General features: G+C 35.8%; 1 protein-coding gene across 2 annotated transcripts in view; it reads right to left on the bottom strand.

Annotated features, from left to right (window-relative positions):
• LOC116841855 (acyl-CoA Delta(11) desaturase-like) overlaps positions 1-21,334 on the bottom strand; it is a 27,168-nt gene extending 5,834 nt beyond the window's left edge. Inside the window, exons 1-3 of one of the 2 annotated variants that reach the window (XM_032810284.1) lie at positions 21,101-21,334; positions 4,035-4,261; positions 472-602 (exon numbers count right to left, since the gene is read on the bottom strand). In XM_032810284.1, the coding sequence (XP_032666175.1) occupies positions 472-602; positions 4,035-4,248 (345 nt within the window). In that variant the 5' untranslated portion in view covers positions 4,249-4,261; positions 21,101-21,334. Of the gene's footprint in view, positions 1-471; positions 603-4,034; positions 4,262-5,991; positions 6,159-21,100 lie in introns of those variants that run through there. The other variant, XM_032810285.1, reaches the window with a different exon arrangement.
• Positions 21,335-26,098: the final 4,764 nt, after the last annotated feature.

Raw genomic sequence — 26,098 nt, forward strand, 5'->3', positions numbered from 1 at the left:
ACAATACCAGACTGCCGATTGAAATATTAAGAAAAGTACCATTACTTCTATAACATATGTCAAGATCAAGGCTTTCCGCGAAGTCTAAGTTTTGTCAACAATTACCAAATATTACCTTTTTTATTCATTCTTATAATTCCAAACGGATTAAGCTTATGAAAAATTAATAATTTCTTGTTGCATCGTAAAGTTGACAAATTATTGTGTTTGTTTGTCCTTATTTAAAAATCGAAACGACAAAAGTGTTCAAAAATTCGAACATGTGTCCAGACATTCGCACTTTTATACTACAATTGCAGTCAACTGAAATCTTTGATACGAGAAGGCCTTTGGAGTTCCAATAGCGGCACGTTTACATGAATCAATTGATAGTCACCCGACAAATACCGTACTTCTTGTGATTATATTCGCGCTAATCGAAATCTGAAACCCACCGCGATGGGCAGTGGCGAAATGCGTCGCATCACTTACCTGGAACGCTATAGTGTTCATAATCATAAGCAACAACTGGAGCGGCCACTTGGCCTTGTAGGATCTGTGCGCCCACAGTCTGTGAGCGCCGGCTGTGATTCCCAAACCGCTGAACTGATACAACAAGATTGCTGCAATCAAGAAAATCACGACGTTACACGCGAAGCAATCCACGTTGGACACAACGCGATGATTTGTTTCCATCGAATCACTATCCCCGAGTAGCTCTCCAGGAAACGGTAGGGCAGATTTTCGCGGAAATTTCGTAATACCGCACGTAACATCAATGTTCGCTTGTTGTGCTCGCATTACAATAACAAGCGTGAGAGCCGGAAATTCGCGAAAGACGATAGTGTGAAATTAGTTTCTGCTACCCGCGCGCGCGATCAGGATTCTTCAGGAACAAAACTGATCAACTTCATTTTTTATAAGTAACTTAATAAAAAAAATTAAGCATACGCTCTCATTTTCATAATGAATGCTGATGATGGATTGCACAGAATCGTTTGAAATTTAATGCGAGAGAAATTAAAGCGATATTTGTGAGTTCCTCATAAATGTTTTGAAAGAAAACGTAAACATGTTACTCAACGATTAGGGTATATTAACTCTTCTACTAATTTAGACATCACAGAGTCTGGTACACTCGATTGATCAGATGAACACGACGGTCAAAAGAGTGAATTATGTTCTGGCATTTTAAGTACTTTATTCTCTAAAATTTCTAACAAAGTTTCTAAAATCTCTCGAATTTCTGAAAAAATAAATCCCTCCTACATTGCGTGCTAAATCATTATATATTTTATTAGGTACTATATACCTTCAATGACTCTATACAAATAATTGAAGCGTTTATTTACAACTGTGATTCTTGTACAAGATTGTGGGGACAAGAACATCAACGTACTTGACTGAGGAGATCAGATTTGGATAGACATCGTGTGCAGAGTCTCGCTTTAGCAAGTTGTGCCTCAATGCCGCAATGCAGAAACTAATATATGTCAGCATTCATTTCTTTAGTCTATACCGGAAATACTATGTAGTCCAATACACTACCGGAAAAACTATGTAGTCCAAAGATTTTAATTATATTTAAAGCTAATCTATGTCCGTATCTATTGAAAGTGAAAACTATGAATTTTATAAATTTATAATATTCATAAAATTAATAATATAACGTATAATTTTCTACAATCATAAACATCCGTATAAATGCATTTCTAACCTCTTTTATGTAACTGTCGAATGTTTAATACAATTTGTTAATTCGATTATCATAAGACTGCTATAGAACAGTAATAAATGCTACTCATTCACTCGCTCGCTCGCTCGCTCCCTCGCTTTCTCTCTCAGTTAAAATAAGAATATTAAAAAGAAGTAATTTGCAAGAAATGGAGTTATGCATTCTCTCGTTTACTTTCTCACTCTCGGTTTAAATGTTAAAAATAAGCAACTTGCAAAAAATGGAGTTATACACTCACTCATTCATTCTCTTTCCTTGTTAAAATCAAAATGTCAAAAATAAGCGATTTACAAGAAATGGAGTTATACACTCACTCACTCACTCACTCATTCTCTCTCCTTGTTAAAATAAAAATGTCAAAAATAAGTAATTTGCAAAGAATGGAGTTATTCACTCACTTATTTTCTTTGCTTGTTAAAGTGAAAGTGTTAAAAACAAAAAGATTTGCAAAAGCGGACGTTGATCAGTTCGGTGGGTGAGAAGCTCGCAATAACACTTTGTGTGTTACATCGTGTTCTATACATTGTAGAGCCGCGAACGAGTTCTATGCACGGGCATCGACCACGACCGGGGCAACGACTAGCACGAGCTCGTGGTTAAGGTACCGCACTTCCGGCCAGAGACCCTACATTCTAATCACCGAAACGGAACTGATATCACGGAAGAGACCTGTTTCGAGATGATTTCAGCACATTGCAGATCGCCAATAGGAAAATTTCGCGTGAACAAGCGCGACTGCACGGTCAGGACAATTGCGACAGCCTCGTCGGCTCGTCTGATAATCTTAGCCGGCTCTGATTGACGTTCTGCTAATTACTCGCGCTAAGAGCTTCGCGTCAGCATGAAACCAAACAGAACCGTAACGACGACAATCGACCCGAGAGAATATCATCGCCGCAGATTGCCTCGACACGGTGCTCGTGCGATAACGAATGCAAAGTAGCGTGAATGAACGGCCGAGTGATAATACATATAAATGCATCAAGTAAGTATTTACATTGGCCAATAGCTCGAGATGCAAATGCTTCTTTTTTCCTTTTCGGTTGGATCTCGTTCGTACTTTCAGTTTTTACTTTTTCGTATGTATTGTTACCTTGTCGTTACTTTAGACTTGTCCCACGTGGAAATATTCAGATTTCAACTCGGACTTAGATCTAACATTTTCAATTAAATCACATATGATATATGTGAAATTATATTTATAATTGCGATTCAACTGAAACTGATTTTAAATACAAATCTGAATATCTCACTCGACAAATAAGTTTCAAGTAAATATGAATACGGACTATTAATACGGACCTCAGTCTTGTATTAATAATCACTTAAAACCTATTTTATGTCAGATACTAACATTTTTGTTGAGATTTTTACTTATTGGCCCAAGTTTTTCAGTTGAATTAAATGACACATGTAATATTTATATCTGTAATCGCAACACAAAGTACTGAAAAAGTCTCGTCTAAAAGTCTCATAGAAATCACTTAGGTCTGAACTGTCTGAACTGATGCAATAGATTAAAGTGAGACAAGTATATTTTGTTTCACCATAACTTATTGCATCAATCTGCATTAGTTCAAGCAGTTCAGCTAAAAAAGAACAGACTTCATAACTCCGAATTTAAATGAATATCTCACTTGAGACGAGTTTCAGGCAATAACTATTAAAACGGGGACTCAACTGTATGACACAACCAAACTCTACAAATCTCTCGGTCCATAATTCTTATTCTTTAAGTCGCAACAGCGAAACAACAATACTCTTTCAGTTGAAACGATTGTATATGAGAATATACTAATTCAACATTACGTAACATGTGAACTGTGGCTGTTAAGTAGAAAACTATAGAGAGACATATAACAACAGCAGTTTTTAATACAACATCTATTTAATTTAAATTCGTCAAAGATTTTTTTAATACCATAGAGAGTGTAGCAACCGTAACAGTTTTCTCCGTGCGTAAAAGCTTTTATAATTCCGTCTAACTAATACGCGGAATTAAACGTAAACACTCCAACGCAAAATCAGCTTTCTATGTATAAAATTTTCATTTCGTTAATTTCCTCGTTAACATTTCGCGGACGTTACGTTATGTAATTTCACATTGAACGCACCATACCGTCGCGTGTTTCCGACTGTATAAATTAAATATTTTCACGCTCGGCACGAACTCTCCATAGTGTATCGTTCGAAATTACAACTAACGATGACGATGAAAAAATGTTGATACGACGAAAAATCGAGAATAAACGTACCGCTTGTGATTTCGAGTGTACGTAACGTTTTGTTCTCTCGACGTTATTCGCAATTTGCCACTCACCGAAAATGACGGTCACCAACTTGGCCGACGTGAACGCGAGGTATATCCCGTAAAGGCTCGCAATATGTAGATACGCGAAAATCGCCACGTTTCTCCAAACGATGCGTCTGAAGTATTTGGGTTTCTCCTTCGGCGCCTCAATCGGCTGCGGCTCGGCCACAGTCTCGCCCTCGAAGAGCACGCCAGTCGGTGCGCGGGTTATATTCGGCGCCATTCTTGCCTAGAGCCTGCCAACAACAAATAATTGTCGTCAGTCCAATATCAAATAAAAATAATCAAAGCGAATAGTTTTCGTCAATCACGGTCTATAATGTACCTTGACAAACGCGTCAACGTTTTTAACACATTATTGTTAATTATTATTCATTAACTTTCAATATAGATCAATGTAAGTTAATATAATCAATCTATTGTATGGAAGTGCGTTTTTTCTAATTTTGACCCTCTGATACGTGTTTTTTCTCATGAAAAATTAAAATATAAAAATAGAATAGTGCGTCAAAGTCGTTCTGGTCGTAGTGTTCATTGTCAGATTTTAAGTTAGACGAGAGTTTTTTCAGTTGAATCACATTTACAGATATAAATATCACATGTTATAATTATAGGGCTTTAATTCTTTTTATCCGATTTCTTTCTTTTTTTTTAATACAGACGACAAAAACAAGATAAAAAGCACAACGTGGCGACTTCACTCTTTCTCTTATCTCTTTTTTCGCGAGACTCGGTATTATTGGTCGGGATTCGTTGAAAGAGAGTTTAAAGTAGAATATAAGCTCAGAATAGCCATCTGTGACGAGGCCGCCGTCGCCGCAGTTATGGTGATAATTGTATTCGCACGTGGATCCGCACTGCCGATACTACTGAAACGTGGCTCGCGTTGTGACGTAATTAACGTAATTGTCGACGTTCTCGCGTCTCGCGAAAGGAACGCACTGCACAGTGACGAAGGTGTGACACGACAGAGCGATCGATAAAAGAAAAATCAATACCGATGAACGAGAGTTCACTATAGGTAACGTTATCCGGACTATCCGGCGATATAAAAATCGCGAAAGTCACCTTTGTATTGTCACCCGCATTTACAATATGTATATATATATGTATGTGTGCGTGTCGTGTGCGTATGTGTGTGTGTGTGTGTGTGTGTGTGTCGTGATTAACTATATCGGAGGTGATACGAAGGCTGTTTATCAGTAAACGTCCAGTAGCCTCGCGACACGACCTGAAAACCGGTTATCTGCGTAGAGAGAAAAGCCACCTGTGTAGTCCTGCAGATTACGTCGACCGTACACCCGAGCACACACCGTATCGTTTCACCTGTCCGCTAATTATTTGATCAGCCGACGGTGATCGAAGATACAGGCAATTGAACGTCGTTCTCTGGGCAAATGACACCTGTAAAACCTGCGCCAGCGCGCGACATCGTGACGTAGCTGAGACATCACCAGCTGAGACATCACCAGCTGTTTAAGACACGAACACTATTTAAGACACGAGACTGAAGAGCGAGAGGTCGAAGTCAGATAGTCGATTCACTCGTCTCAAGGTCCCATCTTGATTTGTTTAACGGAATGACGGCAAAAAACCGTATCCGCTATCCTAACACAAGGAAGTAGGATGTAGCGTCACAGCAGTGATAGGTCAAAGGATCGGCACGTAACGGAGTTAGGCCGATCAGCTCCGAAGATATCTCAAGTTTTAACGGCTATAAAGTAAATTCGAACGGTTTCGAGCGAACTTGGAGCTCCACGCTCTCAGGAGTCAAGAGCCATTGACAGTTTTCGGGTCGCGGGCAGGGTTACTGACACCGACGCGCACCGGGGCGTACACGCATACATACATACATACACGAATACAGTCGGTTGAGGTGTACGGTTGTCGTTGTGTCCTCGATGTGGTCGTTCGGTTCTAAGAGCAACATCGCGATTCCATCGATCGAATACTTCGAGATGTCTACCTGAGTCTGAGGACCCGCCTGTATCCCACGACCGTGGATGTCCAAAGGAGCCGCAGAATCCGGACAGTCAGGACGATAGTCCTGGTCGAAAGGTTGTCTATCGACTGCCGGCTGAATCCTCCGGTCGGACGTCCAGGCGCAGGCTCGCGCGGCGCCGGGACGCCGACACGGTTTGTTGCCGTCGACGGCGTCTGTCCGTTGCCGCCTGCGCGACGACTTCGGGTCGGATGAGCGATCAGCTGATTCTCATCCGGAATCGGAGATACGCTGATTGAAGGTTAAAGTTTTCATCGCAAGTCAAGTATCTAGAGCGACGAGACTTCTTTCTTGGTCCTTATTTCTTTATTATGTTGAGATTATATGCGAAAAGGACTTTAAATGTAATCAGCTGACCCTCCTGGGCAGTACTGAGAAAAAAAGAACTTGAAAATTTGCTTGTGAAAACGTAAAGTTTATTCACGAAATAAGCTTTACATCCCACAAAAAAAGAGTGCGGCCTAAATGTTTCCTCAATCCCAGTTAGGGAAATAAGAGGTTGAAATAGATACCAAATGAAAGATCTTGTTGAGCTAAAAACAAATATATAAGTTTCATTTCACGCGCATCGGTTTTTAAAACAGTTTTTAATATTAAAAATAGGAAAATGTAGTTTTGCGGCATATAAGATTTTGTTTAAAATTCGTATCTTCTATTTTCCAGTGGATAAGAAGTCGTATCAAAATGTCAACAAAAAACCGGAAATCCAAGTGTTCCAATTGGATTTTTTGTACTTTCTGTTAGTTTTTGGCAATAAAAGTATCATCAATTGATTTCTCGTATATAAAACAATAAATAACATTTAAATCTGTTAGTTTAAGCGTACAGAAATAATTTATATGTATTTTCAAAAATGCCAATTGTACGTGACAATATATTGCACCAAAATCAGACTACCATGATTTAATAAAACTGTTTTAAATGTAAAATCTTTGGAATCCTCTGGGACGGAAAACCGATGCAAAATGAAACTTATCTATTTATTTTCAGCTCAACGAGATTTTTCATTTGATACTTATTTCAACTCCTTATTTTCCTAACTAAATTGGAAGAATAATACCCATATGGCCGCATTCTTTACAAGTATTTTTTTCTCAATGTAAGAGTGCGATCGTTGAAAGAGGATTCGTTGCTATCTGGAATTACTTCGTGCCGAAAAAGTTTTCAAAACTCGTATTTCCTCATTATTAGACTCATTGGTTTCGTCATTAGTGGACTTTGGATAGTCGTTCGAGCGATCAGATGACTCTCCCAGGCTGAGGATGCGGTCGTTAAAAGAGAGAATTGCTATCTATAATTATTCCGTGTCGAACAAAATTTTCAAAGCTCTTACTTCCTCATTATCAGACTCATCGGTTTCGTCATTAGTAAACTTTAGATGATCGTTCGAGCGATCGGGTGATACTCCTAGACCGAGGATGCGATTGTTGAAGGCGAGATTGAAATTGTTATCTGGGATTATTTCGCGCGTGCCAATCAATGTTTCTATTTTCTATTATCGAAGTCATATGTATAATGAACCTTGGACAGTCAGTCGAGCGATCAGGTGATCCCCTCGGACGATCACTGAGAGAAATTTTATCTCGAATTATATTGCACAAGAAATTGTTAATCAGGATTCCCTTGTTATCGGAGTCGTACGTGACGTGGACTTCGGATGGTCAGCCGAGCGACCAGCTGACCTTTCGAACGATGAATCCAACTGTGGAGTGAACAGAGTTTTTATCTAGGCATCGAATGATCATTATTGAAATCTCGTGGGAGGTGAACTCTGGACGATCGATCAGCTGATCCTCTCACAAGGGAACACCGTGAATCCAAACTCCTTAATTTTGATACACTTTTGTGAGTATGTAGAGTAAATCAATACATGAATAACGATATATTCCATTTGTGGATATTCTATTTCCTATCGCTATTTAAAGGTATGATTTACACTCTCAAAGTAAAAAGGACAATTCCACTTTTTCGTGTATTACTCTTAAATTAAAGGGGATAGAAAAAATTTTTTCGAATAAAAGTTTAATGGTAAGTTAAGTACTATAAATTGACATAAGTATAATAAAAAAAGGTAAATAAAAAATATAAATAAAAAAATACCTATAAAAAATTTGTTTACAATAAAAAAGATATTTTTTATTTATGTTTATGTCAATTTACAGCACTTAACATTAAACTTTTATTCGAAAAATTTTTTTCTATCTCCTTTAATTTAAGAATAATATACGAAAAAGTGAAATCATTCTTTTTACTTTGAGAATGTAAATCATACCTTTAAATAGCGATAGGAAATGGAATATTCACAAATGGAATATACCGTTATTCATGTATTGATTTATTCTACATACTCACAAAAGTGTATCAAAATCAAAGAGTTCGGATTCGCGGTGTTCTCTTGTCAGGGGGATTCGCTGGTCGAAAAGGAAGAATTTGTTGTCTCAGATTACTCACGCAGAAAATATTTTCTACATCGGTATTTTCCTTGCTGTCGGAGTCGTGCATGAGATGAACTTTGAATGGTCGGATGACCAATTCGTTAGCCTTTCGAATGGCGGATCCTGTTATTACAAGGACAGAAATTTTATATTTTGCCTTTATTCTTATCACCATGTACAGAGTGTCCAACGATCTAATGACCCAATTTACATGCACACGAGTATTCTTTATTTTACCATCAGACACATCGCATATTTTTGCATAATTTTATCAAAAATAAATATATGTGTATTCTTAATATTAAAATATTCTTAAATATTTTTTTAAATTGAAGCAGATTTGTATAACTGAATAAGAAAAAATATGATTTGTAGAAATAGTTGCCGTCCGGGAAATCACAATAACGGATTTTTTGTCGTGAGTTATTGGGCACCGAACAATTTTAGCCTGTATGCCTGGGCCAAAAGAAATAAGACTCCCAAGTCATTTTAAAAAGAAGAAGAAAAAGAACAATTTCAGCTGTTAGTATCTCCTTGTTATCGGGATCTTATTCTCATTTAGGTTGCATTTGGTTATAACACATCTTGCGGTTGTCTCTTGAGTCATTTGAGTAGTACGAGTACGCTCAGCTCGAAAGCTGAATGAACCGGCTAGACAGACTGAAAGAGTGACTAACTACTGTCAAGGTCGAGAACGCGACCTCAAGTGCTCAGCTGCTTCGAGCGAACTCGGTCAATGCTAAGGTCGCGTGGTGCCAAGGTCAACTCTTGCCGCAGGTCGACCAATCGTTCATTCTAGCGCACACGATATTACGCGACCGGCCGACCGAAAAATTCTCTTATCTCATGTCGTTGCAGATGCACGAACATCACATACACGTACTCTTATCTGCAGAATACATTGACAATCGTTAATCGGTAAACGGTTAAACGTTAAATCATGCAATTCCATCGGACGGTTTTCGATTTCATCGCATTGCTGAGTAAGCGAAGGTGTCTCTTTCCCATTGGATTATTAATGCGTGTAAAAAATTTACAATGTTAATATGCGAATATAAAAATGTCCTATGGGAAAAGAATCTTTTAATATAGTATTGCATAGCGTAAAATTACGTAACGATGATTCAAGATATTAATGTAAAACTTTGATATAAATTATTGAACAAAGCGCACAATCATGTTTAATTTATTAGCTGAATAAGCACGCATATTAATTTCTACAGTTCGAGTGATTTTCTGGGTGACTTTCCTTACGATCTTTAGGACTTTTTCATATACGTCGAAAGATAGTCTAATAAAAAAATATGGCACCCTCGCCACACCATTATTGTGGTTTCCCAGACGGTGATTAATTTTTATTAATTAAATTCTCTTCTTATTTAGTCATACAGAAATCTTCTTTTTGTATTAAGAATCATAAAAGAACATATATATATTTATTTTTGGTAAAATTATGCAGAAATATGTAATGTGTTTGATGAAAAATGTGATTGGTAAAAAAATAATACACGTCAATGTAAACTGAGTCACCAAAACGTCGAACATCTTGTATATAGTAATGAGAAAAAAGTCAGAACATAAAACAAAATATTTATTGTAACTCGCGTAAATTAAAAAAAAATATATATATATAACAAATATACACACATATTTATATATATGAATATATGTGTATTAAAATATGAAATAAATATATATTTGTGTATTTATATTTTTATTTAAAAAATTTTTTAAGTTTTTTAATATCTTTTTGAAGCTTATTCACTAATTCTTATAGAAAAGGTGGGTGATAATAGTACAAATAATAAGAATTGTAATTGTATTTCACGAAATTGTGTGCTATCGTTCTACTATAGTGATTTCCCGGATTATAACCTTCGTTATAATTAGTAATCTTGCGTAAATGGTGTGGCGCAAATCGAGATAAAGCAACGAGGAATTAGCGACAATATTGTTGGACATCGTTTATATTTATCTAAGACGAAAATGTAATTACCCGCAAAATGTAACTTCTGATAACGAGAGGAAACAAGTGCGGCCTCTTCTTGGAATATCTCGCGCCGATATTATCTCGATATACCGAATAACTCATTGTGTGTCTGTGTAAGCGGTAACGGAAAAATTAACTTACAAAAGTCTACACAAAGGTTGCGTTAAAAACAAGAAACAATTATTCACATGTTTTCGTAACAGGTGACATATAAATCGCTGTATCACATTAGTGATATCGAAACCGGATATCTCGAGTACTTCCAGGTATTTCTCAAATTATCTAAACATTCACGCGAGTGTCCATTCTTCTTTTTAATATTGCTTATTCTTCCAAGCATGTTGTGCGTAAAAGTATTTAAATAAATTTAATAAAAAGAACATATTATATTAACTTCGTTTTATATCATAATATATTCAAAAAAATATACAATACCTGGGAAAGTTTGTCAGGCAATTTTCGTTGACTTTATCTTGATGCTTATATACGCAAATTAGTGAGAATAATATATGAAGAACATTAAATAACATTAAAATAACATCTCAATAACATTACAATACAATACAATTACATTACATTACAATACAAAATTTTATTTGATTGCATATATCGAGATATTGTTGGGCATGGAGCGATGAAAGTTTTCTTTGACTAAAGTAACCGGCAAATCATACTCAAAATTAATCAATAATCAAATATATAAGTCACAAATGATTGCCAATTATTTTGTTCAATCGAGGAAAATTTGAATCGATTAATTCAACACTATATCCGGATATAGAACCCGGTCTATATTGATAGAGCAGTCACTGACGGATATAGAAACATCCGGTTTATAGATAAAGCATCACATGGTGTGAAGCTATTTTCGAGACAAGTGTGCGTTCGCAGGCAACGTGTCCCAATGGCCGTGGTTCACGTGTTTTTCCAGGATTCGTCATATTGATGAACGACCGATGACCAGTAATGTATTGTTATCGTGCGTATCTGCATATCGTGAATATAATATCAGTTCAAAGTCGAAAGGTCAATTATGTAATGTAATGAAATATGCGTACCTTACTCACTGTTTGCTTTGTTCATTCTAAAATCTACATCCTATCTATATACTCGGGCGCATCATCAGATAGCGACCTATTTTTAGATAACAGCTGATTCCGAGCATAGGTTGCGTGCAAAAACATCGAGTTTTATTCTTAACGCGCGAACACTCAGTAAGCACGTGTGTCACATGTCCCAGGTGTACATCAGATATGTACATTCATATTATCATACCAACAATAAGACATTGTTTGGAAAGTGAAAACCCGATGAAAAATTTTTCATGCAAAATTTTGTATGAAATTTGTCCATACATAATTATATATAATTATATATAATCATATGAAATTATATAATTATACACAATTATGTATAACAATATGTATAATTACATATAAATTTATGCGTAATTATGTAAAATTATATATAAATTTATATATATAATTATATATAATTATATATAATTATATATATATAAGTAGAATGTATGAACATGAATGGGCAAATTTGATACATAATAATATATAATTATATATAATTATATATAATTTTATATAATTTTATATAATTATATATGAAAAATTTTTCATTGGGAAATAAGATTTAAAACAGAATCTGTACAGATGCTATTGTTATATCCGTTGGTTTTTTGCATTAACGGTTGAGTAATAGCTTGATTATACGACCGCAAAACATTAAAGATGTAGGGTAAATTGAATAGCAAGGGAATTCGGATAATATTAAGCGTTTGCGACAATTTCAGAAAAATATGATATATAGTATAAAAATATGAATACATAGCATAAACTTCAAACATAAAACAAGGCGTCTCATATTTTCCTGAAATAGTCGCAAACGCTTAATATTATCCAAATTCCCCCGCTGTACTCTATGTTTTTTGCTTTGTCATGTTCGCACGTGAGGTGTCCTCTTTTTCTCTTATAGTATTAATAGACGACAGTTCGTCGACGAAAAAAGTACGTTATTACGTATATTAATTTAAAATTATCTTGTCAATATTATCTTGTTAATATTATTTTTTGTTCCTAAATCAATGTTTTTCTCTAGCATATAGAATACATTATAATTTCTCCCTTTTACAAGCAAAGCTAATAATGACATTCATTATCGCTCTTCTTGATCAAGAAATCTTAAGTCGCCGAATATTCTTTCGTCAATCTCGACTGACTTCTGCTAAAATTCTCAAACATCTCTCTCGACGATGACACGAAATATAATTCGCGATCAAAATCATATCTCTTCCAGGTCGCATCTCTTTTTCCAACTGAAATGAACCCGTTGACTCGCAAACTCACCTGTTCAGTATATTGCGGAGAGAGTCTGTTGTGTATTTATTTATCTTTTTATCGTCTGTTAAATTTAACTATCGCGAGAGATCGAGAGTTACGAAACGTAACGGATGAGAACTCAACGACACGCTCTTCGCACTTGGCGAGAAATCTACAATAGAACGGAATCTTCTACCGTTTAGATCATTCATCTTCTCTTTTTTTCTTTCCTGTTCTTTTTCTCTCTGCCGACGTTCGGATTGCTCGTAATTGCAGGTGGAACACGTGGTAACCGGCCGGGGAACCCGGTCACGATCAAGACCACCGGAATTCACGGGCTGATGTGGTACAAAAGCTGGCGATAGAGTAGTGCAGAACCTCAGCTGAGACGATTCGAGCCAATGGGATCGCGTGGTACGACTCGCGCCACTTATAACCGGCGAATGGTGACGGACGAGACGGAACACGCGTTCTCTGCTCTTCGAATAACACGTGGTATCGACCGGCATACATTCGCGCCTAGTGTGGCCTATCGAGGCTAGAATAGTCGTCTCAGTAAGCCGTCTAGCAGTAGGATGTTCTTTGGACATCTCTAAGACATCTTTGTAGATTGTATTATCTGAATTATTACTATTTATTAATTATATATTAATTATGTATATTTAGCATTTATTCATTTTTTTAACACATACAGCTTAATGTCTGATTAAGTCCGTGCAAAATTACTGAAAAGTGGCATCACGAGTGCTGCTGAAGAGACTGAAGAGTTACTGGATGTTACCCCCTACTCATGCGATAAATGTCACGCGTCAAATGCCAGACTGTCAATTATATCTAGTTCTGTCTTGCCTGTCATCTGTCTGTCCAGGTCTTTCACCGAATTAACTCAGACACTCAGCACGGAGTACAGATCATTTTATTGGCTAAGAAATATTTTTGAAGATGTATTTGAGAAATAAGAAAAAAACATGTTCTGTAATAAAAAAAAAAGCAGACTATGAACAACACTGAGAGAAATTATCCGATAAAAAACTAACAGACGGATACTTTTGATCAAAATACCGATGAATTTTTATATCCGATCAGGATATCCGACTAATGCTGCAATTCTAAGCAAATATACGAGTAAATCGTAAAATCGTAAAATCGTAGCTTACAAATTAATCATAATGTTGATCAAATTCACACAAACCGTAACTTTATTGACAGCTTTCAGTTAGTCGTAAGATTTACGAGAAATCGTAGATACGAGTTATCATATGATATACGGTCCGCATAGAATTGCAGATCTACTTATAAATTCTTACGAGTCTTACGAGGACAAGTTACGAGCTTTACGATTTTGTCTAAAATTGCAGTCTAAATTTAATCTGATACTATATCAATCATAGTGGCATTTCATCAGATAAACCGATCAAAAAATTATGAACCGATATCTCTCGTCGGACGTTTACTGAACGGGTACAAAGATTCATCGGTATTTTAGTCGGAAATATCCGTTTGTTAATTTTCCATCGTACAATTTCTCTCAGTGGAGCCTTGGTGAGCGTTCAGTGCACACTGATGCAATTATAGTACGCGAACTGGCATTCAATATCCGCTGCGATCGGGTCGCGCGCTCCGGCACGTGAATCACGCGGGCACGCTTCGTGCTCCTTGCATCATATGATGCGCGGCATTGGACGATGGCATCATTCAACGGTTATTGCCGTGCAACGTACGTACGTACGTGTCATACGTCACGTCTCATATACGTACACCACTCTCGTTTTCGTCTTATCCCTTTTTTTTCTCCTGACCGCCGCTCCGCACGGCTTTTCTCTATACTAACACGTAATCGCCACGCCGGCGAATTCAGGCTCGCATTGGTCGACGAATCTCGTATGACCGCGTGTAGTACCGGAGACGCGCACACGCGCACATGTACACACTGTGTACGCGTGATGCGTACAGTTAGTTGCAAAACGGTTTGGACACAATAAAGTTGGGAGCTCGCTGAACTGTCAAAATTGGGTAAACTCATTATTAATGAGTATACATGTGTTTAATAATTATGTCGTAAATTATTATTGTTATCAATTATTATTAGCATTTTTATTATTAGCATATTAGTTGCAAAAACGGTTAAACTTGATCGCAAACGCAATAAAGTTGGGAGCTCGCTGAATGTCAAAATTGGGTAAACTCATTATTGATGAGTATACATATGTTTAGTAATTATATTGTGAATTATTATTATTGTCAATTATTATTAACATTATTATCTGAGACACTTGAGAAAATAAACGTCAAAAATTCTTACAAAATATGCTGAAATATAAAGATATAGTGACATTTGCAATCGATCGGACACAATCTGTAAAATAATCTGCACGCTTTTCTTTTGCTGTAGCAATCAATAAATTGCCGCAAAATTAAAGTGCAAACCGCATTTTTAACCTATTTTTCCTCATAACTCAATTTCGGTTATTTATTGATTGTTAGAACTAAAGTGTTCAGACTATTTTACGCATTTACTCGGTCGATTGCGTCATTTTTTGGATAGATATTTTTATTACGACGTATTTTTCAAAAAGTTTTAGTGCATATTTTCTCGCTTGCAACGTCATAAATTAACATGACCGCGACGAATAGCCAGGAGCCTTAAATTTAAGCTCAAACTATTATTGAAATGCTTCCCGGATTAGTACCGCGTCCTTCGTGGATTTGTTTTCGACATTTCGTGAACAGTTTAGCTCACTTCTTCAGAAGACTTCTACACTAAAAGAACCTCAGACTGCTATTGAAAAACCGGCCTCAAGTGCACACGCCGGCCGGCTGACTTGCTCTCGTTACGCGTGTATTGCGTGTGCTAGAGAAGCCGCAGCTTGTCGTCCGATTTTGCATTTCCTTATACGTTCACATAATATCCATTGCAAAAGACAACACAATCTCGTCAGCTAATCACGCATTCACATTGTGACACGAAGATGTACTTCGCGTCTTGGTGGTAAATCAGCGATTTCGATTTCTTGTTTCTCTCTCTCTCTCTCTCTCTCTCTCTCTCTCTCTCTCTCTCTCTCTCTCTCTCTCTCTCTTTCTTCGTCTTCATCGCACTACTCTTTCTTCGAATTGCGAATATAATTTGGGCAGGTCTATTCGAGAAAAATTTTTTTCCTTTTTTTTATCTCGAACTTGTGAATCCATTGATTCAATAACATGAAAATTTGTGCACGTGTTCGAAACATCCTGGAGACGTGAACATGCAATTTGGCCGGCGGAATTCTACAGTTACAAAACTAAAGTTATCTTTTAAGAGTTCTAGAGTTAATAAATATCTGTCACATTACGTAATAACTTATCATTAACGGCGGACTACATATATATTAACAAATTTACGCCACGCATATAACTTATATGTGTCTGTTATGTTCGCGCGTAATCACTTTCAGTCGGTCACATGAGTAGTAATTTTTATTCAACGCTAGAAACTTTATTATCTCATATTGCCTAACCTAATTGTCCTGCTGCTGATACTCCACGTATTGAAATACCGCTTGTTATACACATTCAGCAAATTGGATTTTTCCTTTAAACGTTCAATAAATAAATATCGAGGTTACGTCGGGGTGATTGAACATGTCTAGAGATTATCCGGACAATTAGCTTTCCAACTTAATAATCGCTCCCTCTCTTTCTCTCCGTCTCTCTCTTTTTCCTTCCCCCATCTCTCTTTCTCTCACCCTACCGCCCCTCTTCCTCTCTCTCTTTCTATAGAGACTATACAACAGGAAACGCTTATTTGTAGTGAGGAGAAACGATGCGACAGGATATTATTTTTTTGCGGGATTTCGTAACGAGATATGAGTCGTTATCGTACAACATACGCAACACGCAACGATCGGACCACTCGTAACCGATATATTGTAAAAAATAAGCAACCTTGAAGTTCTTTTCTATCCGAGTTCTCGAGTAATATATTCAGGACTAATCTTACTCTTGCGAATTTGCGACCTTGTTTACAACAATCGTTTAAAACGCGTGTCTAGCAATTTTATATTAAATTATCTTCTAACAATCAACTATCTAACAATTTTATATTAAATTATCTTTATTACTATTATTTATTAAATCGATATGATATGACTGTTCAACGCGCATTGCATTATCGCGTTTATACAAAATTGCTGAAATTAACTAAATTAATTTTGCACCCGATGCCCGTAGTTCCTTCCTGATGAAGCGAACTGAAATATTCGCGAAACGTCGGAATCAGTACCAAGAAGATTCACGCGGCTCAAAACCCGGAACCAAATCTAATATTCATGGACACCACGAAAGCCTGAAATATCAAATGTGTTAATATATTTGCTAAGATACACATATATCTGCGACGCACCGATTTCTCACGAAATATCGGCGTTAAGAATTTTTTTTATATCTATATAAATTAATTAAATTTGTTTTACACGATTACATAAAAAAATACAAGATGAGCTTTGGAGAAGATCTTTCAAATGTGCCAGAAATAGTAGCGAACGTGTCAAGCAATACATTGATATCTACTTTTAACGGCTACATTTCATGATTAAATATTAGATGCAAAAATTCGTCTGATTTTCATTCACATTTCTCTTATTAATAATAACAAAACGATATGTGCCGTCAAAGTTCCCGACACGACGTGTCGGGAAAATTTCATTGAAATGTCTCGTTCTTTGATTTTAACGAATTATTCCCGAATATACAATAAATACAATAAAAAAATACAATAATCCTGTAACGTAATAAAAGCACGTTGCAAATTGGAATTTGGTTTTGTAAGTATAATTTGAGATTATGGCTCAAGCCTTAACTTTAACGAATATGAGGTAACATAACGTAGATGAGACGCGCTTCAGATAAGACCGATTGTTGTGCAGCATTGAGTAGCGCACGAAAGAACGGTTGTATTATCTACTAACGAGGATTACTCTTAGTTAAGCCTTCAATACGATAAATAACGTTCTTTCATACATAGAAAGAAATAGAGCAATTTTTTACCGATCTTCAATGTCGCATTAGCTATTTTTTTCTCGTTTATCAAATCTTGTTGAAAAATCGCCTTCTCAACGAGTCTTGTCATCATTAACTGGAAACCAGCAATTTTTTGGTGTGTCATTCTATACAATGCAAAGTCCACTCGATTTGTCACACCTCGAAAGCCTATTTTTTAAACTTCTCTCGCTACTCGTATTTTTTTCGAGGACTCTTAAATAGTATAATTTCGTATTTAGTATAATTCGTATAATAAGTTCGAATTGGTATAATTTTGAATTTGAAATTTTCGAGCGTTTCGAGCATTTGTAGTATAATAGTCGCGAATACTATTATAAGTGTCTCCGTGAAGTCCGTGTCAGACTAGGAAATTGAACATTACAGATTAAAGACTGGAATTTGACCAAAGATACTAAGATCGAAACTAATTAATTCGTTAAATTCCATTTTTTCATCTGTAATCCTCGATCTCCAATATTTGATCTGATGTGGACTTTACACTCAAAGAAAGCATTATCTCACTCTTAATCACGCAGAAATTTTATTCTTATATGTGGCCTCAAGAGTTCTCCTGAAGCTAGAAAAATATTTTAAACAGTATACAATATTTTTAAAATTAATATTATTAAGTCGATATTCTTAAAGTTAATATTGTTCTAAATTCAATGTTCTTCAAGGGATTCGTCTTTCATCTACAGTGCAAGTCTTGCATTTAAAATTAGAAACTAAATTATTTTTAAAAATAGAAAATTAGAAAAAATTAGACACTCAGAAAAATTTCTTCTAGGAAGAAGGTAGTTTATTTGAAATAAACATATTCCTCTTAACTCAAAAGAAAAATTTAGAATAATATTTAGCAGATTTCCAATCGATAGTGCACTTCATTAGAAAAGCAATAAAACCTTTCGATAAAATTTTTTGCTTAGAATATGAAATTACAAGAAATAGAATCGTGCAACAAAAGTTCTTTCTTTTTTAAATTTACCGTAGAAACTTCAGGTGCATCGAGAAAACGATCGAAAGCGATCATTTGTAAATCGCAATTTGATAATAAAGTTCATTATTTCGCCATATCGTTGCCATTAATTCGATTTGATTTACTTACGACACGCATTCGTCCGCGCTCCTCGACTTGCGCGAATTGCGAACGCCGCGCAGCGCATGCCAGGTATATTCTGTCAAAACAGACGCGCGCATAATAACAGTGCATCTCGGCGGCAAGTAGCTTCATTTCCACCGCGGAGCTATTCGCAAATATTATCCGGTATCCCTTACTTATACACACGACGAGCCTTTGTCTTACGCTCGAGTTTTACGATCGAATTTTTTTCCCCTGATACCGTTAGACGTTTGGCATTCCACCATCGATACTCGACTAGACACGCCACACAATGGTTCGAAAAACGAAAAGAGTGAGAGATCTCTAACTTTGTTATAAATCTTTGAAATATTTATCTTATAATCTTTTCTACTAATAAGCTATCAATTGAATTATATGCCTTTACCTAGAAAGTAAAATTGTTATCAAATATTGAATATTCAGTTTAAAAGTTCAGAAACTTTTTAAATTTTTCCTACGAAATAAATTCTTGCGAATGTGAATATAATTATAACGCACGTATTAAACAAAATACGAGAAAAATAATTAGCCAAAATTTGATTGATACACTAACGTGCAACTTTTCATGTTATAACAATTTTTCGCATTGTTTACTCTTCTAATTTATTGTTGGCTCAAGATTCTGAATGCAATAGAAATGCAAGAATTTATAATAATATTAATGTTTCAACTAGTAACTGTTAGATGGCATAGGCAGTGGACGTTATAACATCAAATCGTTCCTAAATAAATTTATACAGAGTAATTTCCGAGTAATTACAGAGTAATTACAGAGTAATTACACATCATCTATGATTACGATTAAATAAATCATCTTTACTATCTCAAAATACTTATTTACACATTAAGTGATAAAATATTAATAGTTTAACAGCAAAAATTTATTTTTTATCATGTATTTTCTGCTTCGAAGCATTGTGTGTCTTTTCGGCGTTCGTGCCGATTCGTGTCGGTCGGCGGATTGCTGCAATTGGTTTAGGAAAAAGTTGCATTTGCGCCATTGTGGAAGTAGATCATACCATACGACTTGCCTATTCATTTGTATCTTCCGCGAACGTGCGGCAATCGCGAATCGTACGATTAACCACCGCGTAAAGGCGGAGGCGTGCTTCTCGAATATCGTGCGGGCAACTTCGATTACGAGATCTTGATACAATTAACTCGGGTATTAACAACATAAATCTACACCCAAAAACCTATTCTCTTTATAAGAATATTACAAAACTGATACAAGCGAGAAAATGTGAAAAAGAGTACGATAAGAAATAAATAAAAAAAGAAAAAGAGTCTAGACAAAATTTTCGACGACAAGTCTTATCCCCTCTCGATTACGCGAATAGTCCGTTACGGTCAAATTGCAATCCGCAGAGCTAAACTTTCTCGCATCCAACTGTGAGCTTTGTAGGTACTATACGGAAAAAACAGTTCTGTTGGTGCAACCGAATTTTCGGTTGCTCTGGGATCAGACGAAAACTCGGCTGTAGGAACAAAAAAATTTCTTTATGAGGCTTCTGTATAATCAGTTGAACTCAACCGAGTTCTAATATCGTTGAATGTTCGGACGAATATTTTCGTTTGCGACAACAAAAATATTAGTTTTCGTAACAGAGATATCGCTTCTGGGCCCTTATTCTTGAAATAGTTGCGTAAGTTTTACTGCACATGTTAAGTCATACCATAAAATAGCTGCACAGTAAAACTTACGTATACGCAACTATTTCAAGAATAAGGGCCCTGATCCTAATTTTCTGAGCCTAATTTTCAGTTGATTCCTATTTAGTTGCACCAACTGAAATTCTTTTTGCGTGTATACATACTGTACGTACACATATCACAATACTATATTTACACATACATGCGCACGACATAGAAAAAAGAAGGAAGTTCGTGAAAATCACGCGCTGTCGGCCGCGAAAACAACATATCTTTCTAGGGTACGAGTGCATTCCATCAGAACGAAGAGCTTGAGTGCTGAAACTCCCACGGATCGCGACGTACTCCCCGAACTCGTACTCCACTCGGAGCCGATCGATACTTTAGATGGCTCGCGAAATCAATTGTCATTTAAATTTTTCTTTGGTTCTTAACCTCTATACATATCGCGCGACTAAGGGTTGCGGAACTAGCGATGACCACTAGCGGTGATCGTCGCCGATGGTTCAGGAAGATCATGTAGACTCACCTTTGTCTCCACCGCGCTCTTCAACAGGTTTTGCTGGCGATGTCGAGGGTGAACGGTGACTGATCGTTTCTCCTGGCGAGACGACGGCAACGAACTGAACGCCGAGAGAGTACGTGTGCGCAGTTTCTCTCCGTTAATTCCGTCGTTGGTGGTTTACCTCAGCGACGATTTGCGGATATATCGAGGACGTAGGACGACCTGACTACGACGAACTGAGTAACCGGCATCACGCGGCGCGAGTTAAATATTATTGGTCTAGCGCGGATTATGGCGTGATGTGCCGGCGACGCGACCGGTGGCGCCAGCGTGCGGCCGCGCGGTGAATCAACCGGCGCGCTGGCACGCGACCGCCGTTTTCGCGCGACATCGTCGGGTGTCCATTCGGTGTTTATTTACATTCACGGTAAATCGATTCTACACGATGAGTAGTCACGCGCGGTGAGTAGGCGAATGTTAGCCAATAGGACTAATATTTTGGCCGTATCGTGTATGTAGAGATTTCATATGACCAATTATACGCTGGCACGGATAGCAAATATTGCATCACTAGTACGACAATGTTTGACAAATGTGGACATAATTATAAAATTTCCTGCATAAAAAATAAGGATTGATAGATCCTTGTTGTTTCAATAAAATTTGTTATATACTGTATAAAAATATATACAAATTCCCTATTGAGAGAAATACCATAATTTTATTTGAAATTATATAATTCTACCTGAACTTGTCCTTTATTTCTATCAAAAATTTCAATTTCTTATATTTCAGCGCATATAAAATTATCAATTTCTTTTATTTTATATCGCGCGCGTGCGTAACTTACTTTTAACGATTAAATATTTATTTGAATACATACACTTTTTTATATAATTTTACTATTTCTTACCAAAAACACGATTCATCTACACTGAAAATAAATATCTAAAAATTAACAGATATTTATTAGAAGGGTACAATTAATATATTCGTTTAAATCAAAAATTTTTTTATTTAAACTGGATATTGTTTACTATTAACTTTTTTATAACTTCATTGTATTCAAAAAGTTAAGATCTGCAAAAATACATTATTTTTTTTATTTACATCTTGGGTTTAAAATTGACCTTTTTTATACGTGATGTAAAATATGTATGATGTAAAATGTGTAATGATTGATGTTGACGTTCATCTGTTAATGTTGGTATATATTAGCTATCTTACATGTATAGATTTAACATTAAGATGGATTAAATATTCGTTTAATATACATGATCAATATAAGCGACAACATTCACCTATATCTGCCATATTATATGGAACCAGTTTTAAATAATTGCGCAACTAGTCTGAGACGTGAATCACAAATTCAATCAATTCGTTACGCGTTTGCTTATATAGCATTTACATACAAAAACTGTCTTAATCATTTTGACTTCTCGCAAATTATATCCTAACGATACGATAATGTCGATTTATTCTCGTTATATTTGTCAAATGTCCACGATGTGGACGCGATGTAAAAGTTTCTATTTTATTGCATAGGATTTTGGAAGCTACATCTAGCAAACATCTAGTATTTTCCGCTTATACTTGTTCCGACGTGTTGTGAAAATGATTTAATGTGTAGTTTAATCTGAAACACTTATCTCAGGAGGTGGAATACTCAGATGATACAAGGATATGACGAATAAGCGACTTTGTATCTGTCTTCGTGAGGAATGCTATCAGTTGGTTTGGAAATTCAATAGGTTATAATAATCACGTTAAATTCGATTAAACGCTATTAATAGATCAGAATACATAATCAGAATATATAAAATATGATCTATTCAAAGTACAGACATTACCGAGTCAAAGTTCGAGCGGCAACTATCGTTGTCGTTACGTAATAGTGACAATACGTGGTCTATGATGAGATTGCAAATATTCACATTACTCACAAAAAGCTTTCATTAAAATTTCAATTCCTTCAGCATTACTCATGCCATGTTTACATTCCCAAGTAGTTTTGCGGATGCGTAATTTTTCTATAAAAATGTTCAATCTATGCGTGACCATTGTGAAACTGATAGTCAAGTTGTGTAACACTGAATTGGTAAGCAGAGAGTCAAAACGTACGCTGACTTATTAACAAATGTTTATATATTAGGGGTTTACTTCTTCACAAATCTACCCACATAGATATTATACACTGAAAAAAGACATTTAAAAGTGAAACAAAGAACATTTATTCGGTGAGTGTTAATAACATATTTACCTTCAATAACATATTACCCTACATATTTTTTTACATATAGCATTTACGTACAAAGCGCGACTGTCTTATTCATTTTAATTTCTCGCAAATTACATCGACGATACGATAATGTCGATTTATTCTTGTTATATTCATCAATGTCCACGATGTAGACGCGATGTAAAAGTTTCTATTTTATTGCATGGGATTTTGAAGGAGTTTGTTCACTCGACTTAGGTGCAACCTGTTGGGCTATGATCTGATTATTTGTTCTCGTCTTTTGTCTTAGAGCTGGGAACTTGGTGTTTTGTATTTCTTTGAAGACTTCACATCCTTTATAATTGGCAGGGTGGTTCCCATTGCAAAAAACACACTTCACATTGTCGGAACGCCCCTTTTTTGGACAGTTGGCTGTAGAATGATTCAAGGCACATTTCACATACCTGGGATTACGATAACAAAAGCTTCGCATGTATATCTTTGACAATTAGTGCATTGGGGAATGTCGCGTTTAGGTGCTTTAAATATTATGCGACAATGCAGAAAATATTTGGTATTGTATAACTTATGGCAAATAGTCTCATCTATCAACTAATAAGACAATAAATGGGCGGATGTTTGTACAAAATGCATATATTTCTATCAGAGTTATTACACGTTAGTGCAATAACCACATTTATATTCAACAGTTCACACAAGGAAATGGTTTACTTCCCATTTTAAAATAATTCTAAATTTTTATTATTTAAGATACTGATCTGCGCCCCGTTTAGTCGAAGCAGAGGTTGCATTATTGAATGTGGCAACCGAAAACTAACTTGCAACGATCGACTCAACTGTATCATTAAGCTTATTAAGATCTGATGGAAAAAATTTATAATTTCTAATGGCTGAAATATAGGGAATCGAATATATTAAATGCTGATTAATATTAGCATTCAAAAGATGACTAACTTTTCTGTAGAGTCAACAAAATTATATTAAGGGGGCAATACCGTTTCTCTGGTCAAAAAATCAATTTTTCTTTTTTTACATTTTATTAAACTATGTATTTTTAAGAATCTATTCCTACTTATCGCATCAATAAATTCGAAAAATTACGTAAGTTACAGCCTATTATTCGAAGCGGCGCGCAGGTTAAATCCGGCGCCCACCGAGCCGTTTAAGATTTCGTCAGATATATGCGGTCCACGAAGCTCCTATGAACCCTAGGTAACAAAAGAACGACTCGGGTGTGTTTGCCTGGAATCGCTGATTAGGTTGAAACTTACGTAAATATTAGAAATATAAACTTAAATAGTACCCGAAACTTTAAATGTGTTTTTCTCAAAACGATTTTTCTCCAACTGGCGCGCACGATTTGCGACAAACTGCTGAACCGATCGACTTCTGCCTATAGCTACATATTCAAACCATGTGCTATTTTCGTCCGAATCAGCGAAATTAAAATATATTAACTTTTCCTATTTATTTCCAGTGAAAAACTGTCGATTTTTAAGGCGATTTTTCGGGCATTTTTTTCAAATACCTACAACTTGCTGAAAAACGATCCGTTTCCAATATCCCTATTTCCAGCGATAACTAAATGCCCCTAGTTTAATAATCTTTTTGGCTTTCATATTTCAGATTAACGAGTCATGAGATATCATGCGCGCTATGGAGCAAAAACCGTTCGTTTCAGTTTCACGTGTTTTTCAATAACTTTTATATTTCGCATACTGATAAAAATTTTGACATATAAATAAAATATGTAGTATTTAGCGTACCAAATTTCAAAATAATCGGTTGCGTAGTTTCCAAGAAAAAAATTCGCAAAAATAGCTTCGTTTTTAGGCCGAGAAACGATCTCAATTGACTCAATTGACTTTGTCTCAATTGTCTTAATTGTCAACTTCGTTCTGTTTCTGTCACCATCATCTGGCTTTTTAGGTGTGAAGAACCTTTTCGAACAATGAATTATACAGCGTCAGTAAAAAAAGGAATTAATTAAAAGATCAGTTATTAACAAGTTTTACTAATATTTACTAATTTACTCAATTATATTATACGTTCTGTCGTCAGATACTTCACAAAAATCATTTTTTGTTTCGTGCTCCCGACAATAGTACCAGTTTATGTATGAAACGAGACTTGGACTAGGTCGATCTGCATACAAGTGTTCTTTCGCTATATGGTGGGTCTGCGTGTGGAGAAAAATATTCAAAATGTAATCTATCTTCAGTAACACAAAATATTCAAAATGTAATCTATCTTCAGTAACACAAAACTTCTGACGTCCTGACAGATCCTGTTGTCGTGTTCGGCAATAAGTAAATCTACCTCTTATAAAAAGACGGAAAAAACACCAAAGGCTATTCTCAGACAGTTTTATACAAGCGAAGTACAAAACGTATCTCCAATAGATGCCCAATCTGACTCCTTGAGTGCTGCTGAAAATTCTTTTTCTAAAAATTTCGAAGTTAATGGGAATGAGAACTGAACAACAATAGCTGACAGGAAGAAAAGGCAACGTTCTACCCTACTGAAAAATTTCTATTGAGATCACAATTGAATTCCCAATTGAATTCTCAATTAAATTCTCAATTGAATTCTCAGTTGAGGTTTCCGCAAAATTTCGCATGTAAGATCTCAATTGAGATATTTGTATCTGATGGAAATAATTCATTGAAAATATAATGAACTTTTGCTGAAATATGTTTGAAAAGCATTCACAATTTTGACCCAATTTCATTAAAATTTCATTATAATTTCATTAATATTTCGATAATATTTTATTAAGA

The sequence above is a fragment of the Odontomachus brunneus genome, unplaced genomic scaffold (genome assembly GCF_010583005.1).
Source record: "Odontomachus brunneus isolate Ranch 3 - 2012 unplaced genomic scaffold, Obru_v1 Obru_scaffold_019, whole genome shotgun sequence".
Classification (NCBI taxonomy): Eukaryota; Metazoa; Arthropoda; class Insecta; order Hymenoptera; family Formicidae; genus Odontomachus; species Odontomachus brunneus.